Source organism: Pangasianodon hypophthalmus, chromosome 1, assembly GCF_027358585.1.
Source record: "Pangasianodon hypophthalmus isolate fPanHyp1 chromosome 1, fPanHyp1.pri, whole genome shotgun sequence".
NCBI lineage: Eukaryota > Metazoa > Chordata > Actinopteri > Siluriformes > Pangasiidae > Pangasianodon > Pangasianodon hypophthalmus.
Genome location: NC_069710.1, coordinates 12558371 through 12565221, shown reverse-complemented (window position 1 = coordinate 12565221; position 6851 = coordinate 12558371). Strand labels below are relative to the sequence as shown.

Here is a 6851-nt window from a genome sequence, read left to right as displayed (position 1 = left end):
GAGAGTTAGATACCAATCTTTTTCACCTATTTTCTTCAATTTGTCACTTGATTCACTGGTACTGACTGTGATGATGGGAATTTCGGTCTCTTCTCTCCTCCTCCTTTTTTGTTATCCGCTTTTTATTTATTTTTCTCATTCTCTCTCGGCTTGATTTCTTTTTGCCTGAAACTCAAAAACCATTAATTGTCTCACACATAAACCCTCCTTAAAAATCCCACAGCAAAATGTTAAAAAATAAAAGTACACTTAAATGAATCGAATGTTTTTTGCATAGCTGCTTCTGCATCTCCATTTATTCCTCCATTCCTCCCTCGCTTGCTCACTGTCCTAGCCCCCTCCTTCGTTTCTCCTCCCCTTCTTTCTCCTGCCCTCACCGAGTCAGGAGAAAGAGTATAAAAACATCGTTATCTTTTCTGCCCATCCCTTCAATCTCCTTCTCTTGACTTCTCGATACACACTGGGACTCTTCTCTGCTCACCTGCCAGACTAGTGTATCGCTTCTCCCTCTCTCTCTCTCTCTCTCTCTCTCTCTCTCTCTCTCTCTCTCACTCATACACACAAACACACACTTTCAGGAGACTTTGGTATCCCTCTGGCACCATAGACCTCCTACCCATTTCTTTGCCCTTCACTGCTCATCATTCCAGCATACGGGGAGAATTTGGCGCAGGCGGCCCGGAAGATTCTGCTGGGCGCCACCGCCATCATGCTTCTCATCATTTTGGTAATACTCATTCCAGTCTTGGTGAACTCAGTGGGCGGCAATGAGAATAGTAGCCGCTATGAGATGTTGGGCACCTGCCGCATGGTCTGCGATCCGTACATGGACAAGGCAGGCACTGTCGGAACAGGAATCAGCTCGGCAACAGACGTCGACACGCACATTCAAGCTGAGGCGGAGCCACTAAGTGACCACAGTGTAAGCCCGCCGTTGCCAACGTACATCCACGGTAGGCCGGGAAAACCTGGAAAACCTGGACCGCCTGGACCACCAGGACCACCAGGGGAGCCCGGTCCTCCAGGTCCGATGGGGCCACCGGGGGAAAAAAGCACGACAGCAGTTGCTGGCATAGGCAGCTTTAATATAGGTCCACGTGTGGCATTCTATGCTGGCCTACGGAACCCGCAGGAGGGCTACGAGATCCTCAGGTTTGATGATGTTGTCACCAACATTGGCAACAATTATGATGGTGCATCAGGGAAGTTTGTGTGCAAGGTGCCTGGTACATACTTCTTTACCTACAATGTACTGATGAGGGGTGGCGATGGGACCAGCATGTGGGCAGATCTTGTGAAAAACGGACAGGTAAGAAAGTGGTTGTTACTTTTACTACTGAACTGAAATACATAAAAAAACAAAGACTGCATTGTTATTTACAAAACACACTGTAATGCAATTCTAGTAGTGTATGATGACTGATACTCCAAGTAGAAAAATATGAATGCTGAAAAATATGGATTCTCACTGAGAATTCTCACTAGGATATTTTGTTAAAAAAATAGATTATTGAGTAAGGGAAGAAAAGCATACTGTATAATCTGATGGTCCTGAGCTACTCTCAGTCTCCCTTATAATCCTGTAATAGTAAATCATAGTCAGTATAAGGGTATAGGTTCAAATTGATGGGAAATTTGTAGTCATATGTCACACACTGGCTCAGACATTCAGGTGGTGAATATCACCTGCACTAGCATGCTTCAGAAAAGTCACAAAGTGACCAAATGTCATAGTATTTTATATAAATGACTTTGCTGGATCCCTCTTACTTTTTTTTTTTTTTTTTTACTGGATCAGTGCTGGTTATGAATGCCAGGGAACCCTGACAGTTATCCAGTATTCAGAGAGCCATGGTTACAAACACAACTAGTGCTCTCTATCCTTTTAAGAGTGTACAAATGTTTATAAAATGTATGCTTTCAGCATCAAAAAATTAACCAAAAGGTGATTTTCAGCTTAATACAGTATTTTACAAAATCTTAGTTTTAAATAGTGTATTTTTGTATAAAAAGTATAACAATTTTGTCTTCATTATTCATAACTGAATAAACAGAATAAACAATGTTCTGCATTCAGCATTTTGAACAGATCTACAGGCAAATGGCTATTATGACTATTAATGAAAAAGCATTGTCGGTGCACATTTTGCGAGGTACAGATCTAAGCATGATCTGAAGTGAAAGATATGTTTCTTTACTTGTGTTTTGTGTGTGTGTGTGCCCTTCTCTGGCCTCCTTTACTGTGTCATCCTGAATCAGTAGCTTTCTCAATCACATGTGGCCAGTCATAACACACACATAGATGCAACCAGTGAAGCTGCAATGCTCTGACAGCATGTCCTAACACACAAAAACATCCACAAATACGCAAATAGTACAGGCACACAACAAAGACACACAGACGCACAGAAGTCTGAGTCTACTACCAAGAACTACCAAGTAGAAAAAAATTCAAAAAGTTAAAAATGTGTTTGTCTTTACTGAAAGCAACTGAAAGCAACATACAAATCCAAGTGAATAAAATGTGTTGGGAGCAGCCATTTAAAAATTATTTTCACTGCAAATCTTAGATATTTGAATATATTGGGTCAGAATCCACTTCTGGTTGTGGAGATGTAGGAATAAATAATCCAAGATACATCTAATCAAAGTGTAACTTAGCCAATCACCAAGGTTAAACAAACCTCAACACTGTCTTACCTCAGTCAATCACATAGCAGTTCTGTGCATTGCTCGTTAATATTCATGATCTTGCTCTACTGAGCCTACAATAACTGTCATAAAAAAAAAACCTTGTAACTCAATTTTTTCTTCTGAAGTTGACCGTGGTGAGTTCTTGTTTTATTGTCAGAATCGGTTTTGTCAGCTGGTAATCCAACCCCCTCCCCAGAATCCAAATTCTAGCACAACTCACTTACACAAATGCAATTATGTTTGTAATTCTTTTTTGTCAAAATCTATGTCTTCTATATCATTATCATTGGAGGAACTGAGACTGGAGACATGAACTGGGACTGCCTGAATCTAGGACAGGATTTTGGCTTGAAACAGGGACTGCATCTAGTCAGAAGACAGGGACTTCAACTGGATCAGGGCCTGAGACAGTGATTAGTTTCTGGTCCAATACACTAAGACTGAATATAGATACTAGACAAGGACTGGATATGAGGCCTGAGACAAGGACTGGTACTGGATCTGTGCCTGAAGCAGGGACTAGGTCTGAGTCTGAGACAGAAACTGAGACTGGACATGGGTACTGTCCAGGGTACTGGATACTGGATACTGGATACTGGACATGGGGAAGTGGTAGCTCTGTGGTTAAGACGCTGGACTTCTGATCGGAAAGTTGAGAGTTCAAATCCCAGCACTGCCAAGCTGCCACTGCTGGACCCATGAGCAAGGCCTTAACCCTCAACTGCTCAGCTGTATAAATGTGATAATTGTAAGTCGCTCTGGATAAGGGCATCTGCCAAATGCTGTAAATGTACTGGGACTGGATTTAAGGGCCTGACATGGGCACTCTGACTGGATATAGTTACAAGATAGATCTGTGTAGATAGATCCTTGATTCCAATCCCTGTCTGGGATTGGACCTGGCCATGAGACAAGGACTGAGACTGGGTCTGGGGTCAGGGTCGCAAAGATTGGCATGACTGGAAAGACCATGGGCAGCACGCTGGCTGAAAGTCTAGCTTCAGCTTTAGCTTGTTAGCCACTGCCCAAAACCACCACAGCACAAGGCGTGGAGTCTAAGGTGGGCCCCTTACTGTACCCCCTTTAGCAGACTGTTGAGAAAAACCAGGTTTGGATAGGGCTCTAAAATCTTCCACATACCCATCTCCAGGATATCCCTTTAAACATCTAGGAACTGTTATAGCTGGTCATAGATGGGGCAGCTTGAATTGAGCCAGAGACAAGAGAGGACGTTTGCTGGACATACACAGTTCCAGCCTCATCGTATTATCCTTGGACTCAAAATGGCTCTAAATAGCTGCTGCTCAAACTCTAGTCCTGGAGCCAGCACCTGTCCCGAAAGCCTCAGGTATCTATAATAAATGAACCTAGAGGTAGTTGATAATACTGTTTCTTAGGCTATATATGAATCTTGGTCATAGTCCATTGTTCACACCATCAAATGCAGAAATTGACAAATTCACATTCATTAATCCAAAAATGTTATCAGTTATCCCTCTGGAAGAACTGTCAAATCAGTCATTACCCTTTTCATCCCCAAATCCGTGCCTCATAATGCCGGATTGCACCAAACCATGGCCCTCCGTGCTAGAATTCTCTGTAGTTCCATCTAAGTAGAACTCTTTTAGGAAGCCAACAACCCTTAACTATATAGATTTGCTAAACTTGACCTTACTGTAAGGTGGTCACAGCCTTAAAAAGAACTGAAAAAAAGCACTGAATACAAATTTTTTACTTGTATTTTCATTTGACCTTGAGTCCATCCTCATCCATCTCAGTACATACACACACACACACACACACACACACATACAGTGCTTCTGGGTGACTCAACAATGTTACTCATGCTTAGCTTGACAGTTTCCATTTCTTTACGTCCATCATCCAGAGAAATGATGCATCCAGTATACTTACTTTCAGTATACTTACTTTCTGGTTTCACATCCTGTTTTCTGTCTGTCTCTCATGCTTCCTCTCTCCAGGTGAGGGCAAGTGCTATAGCCCAGGACCAGGACCAGAGCTACGATTACGCCTCAAACACAGTGATCCTGCACCTGGACCCTGGTGACGAGATCTTTATCAAGCTGGATGGTGGCAAAGCTCATGGAGGAAACAGCAACAAATACAGCACCTTTGCAGGCTTCATCCTTTACTCTGATTAGCGGAGTTGAGGTTAAGGTTCATGATTTCTTAAAAGGGAGTTCAGTGTCTTGAAGGAAACAGGGCAACTTCACTAATTTTCAGACTATTGAGTAAAGAAAGGCGTTAAATTAGGTCTAAATTTAGGGGTGTTGAAATGATTATTAATTAGATAGATAGCTGATTTTTTTCTTCTAAAAATATTCAATGTATCATTCAATGCATACAGAGTTTTGCATAAGTATTCAACCCCCCACCCCCCACCCCCTTTACTTTTTCATGATTTGTACTGTTGCATAAGTAAACAGCTGAAGATTGGAATAACATTGCCTGGCCTGGCACACCTGTCCAGTTTTGGTGAACCTGTGTCCACTGTAGCTCAGATTCCTGTTCTTGGCTGTCCAGAGTGGTCCTGTTGTGGTCTTCTGCTGTTGCAGCGCATCTGCCTCAAGTTTCGATGTGTCGTGCATTCTGAGATGCTTTTCTGCTCACCACAGTTGTAAAGAGTGGTTATTTGATTTTACCATAGCCTTCCTGCCAAATTGAACCAGTCTGACTAATATAGGGGTTTCACAACAATAGGGGGATACTTAAGCAGTCACAACTTTTACTTTTTTATTTGTAAATAATTTAAAACTATACTGATTTTGACCCCCACTTCAGCATTATGGGCTGTTTTGTCTAGATTCATGACATTAAATGGACAAATTAAGTCCATTTCAGTTCCAGGTTCTACAAAATATGGAAAAGTTCAAGGGGTTCAAGGGTAAATACTTATGCACAGCACTGTAAATCTAATCATAATATTTAGAAAAAGAAGGGGTATGTTGTAACTACTGGTCTCTGTTTGGTTCCCCTGAACTCATCTGAGACTGGACCAAGATGCATTTAGCCATTTTATCAAGATGCTGTCATTGTATGAGTCTCTTGTCTTGTTCTTGAATTTGCCGTGATGTGTCATGTGTAATTACTACTTGTGTTATCCAAAATTTTATGCTTCTAAATTCAATGTGGAATAAATTAACCTGATCCTGGTGTTTAATCCAAAACCATAGTGTGAATTATTATCAGTACTGTGTCTGTGAAAAGTGGACATGGATATATTGGTTTTCCTAAAAAACTGAAGCAGCATGATTTTACCAAAACTATGGATTTAATCAGGACTGATGGCGATTTCTACAACAAACAGCTCCTGAGATGGAAAAGATTAATTAAAATTCCAATCAGGACTTCGCTCCAAGATAGAAAGAAACATGGTAACCTCGCATATCTCATAGTATCATCAGCATTAATTACTGCTGGATAATTAGGTGCAGAAGGTGTAAGCGGTTCTCTTATTGAGAGAAAGCTTTTCATCAGATAAGAGGAATGAAAAATGTCTCAATGCAGCCATCCCTGATTGGGGTTTTAAGGGACTCAGATGTCCATTGTATGTATCTGATTATGTCTAATGTGACTTTACTTTTGCTAATAAATGGAGATTTTGTAGCAATATGTGACTGAAAAAGAGACTATTCTTACCGTCATTGTGTGCTGGAGCTTTCCGAAAGAAGATGCATTAGACTAGAACACTATATAACAGTAAACAAAGAGACAGAGAGAGCGCACGTGAGAGAGACCCAAGAGAGGCTTAGAGGCTTGATTAAACAGATAGAAAATAAGGATGAGATGCCTCTAAATTGCATGAAATCAAAAGAGATCAAACAGAGTTATGGGTTGGCAGAATAAATAAAATATATATATACATAAAGAGAAGAGGATTTCAGAAATGTGGACTTATGTTGAAAAAGGTCCTATCAGCTGTCAAACAAATGCACAAACATGACTCCCAAGCTTAGAGCTGGCCTTCTCATATTTGCTTACTTCTAGAATTACTTAATAATATAGAGCCACGGTTCTTAAAATGGGGTCAGACTCTAAAGCCTAGTCTTATGGTTTAAGAAGGGAATTCAATTTGCTTTGATGAGCCTACAGTGGATATAAAAAGTTTACACACCCCTGTTAAAATGGCAGGTTTT

The 6851-nt window shown here is 41.0% G+C and overlaps 1 protein-coding gene across 1 annotated transcript; it reads left to right on the top strand.

The window, feature by feature from the left end:
- Positions 1–417: 417 nt before the first annotated feature.
- LOC113533726 (C1q-related factor) lies at positions 418–6348 on the top strand. Its single transcript, XM_026926013.3, has 2 exons — positions 418–1309; positions 4677–6348. The coding sequence occupies exons 1-2, from the start codon at positions 710–712 to the stop codon at positions 4854–4856; spliced, it is 780 nt and encodes a 259-aa protein (XP_026781814.1). The 5' UTR covers positions 418–709; the 3' UTR covers positions 4857–6348.
- The last annotated feature ends 503 nt before the right edge of the window (positions 6349–6851 follow it).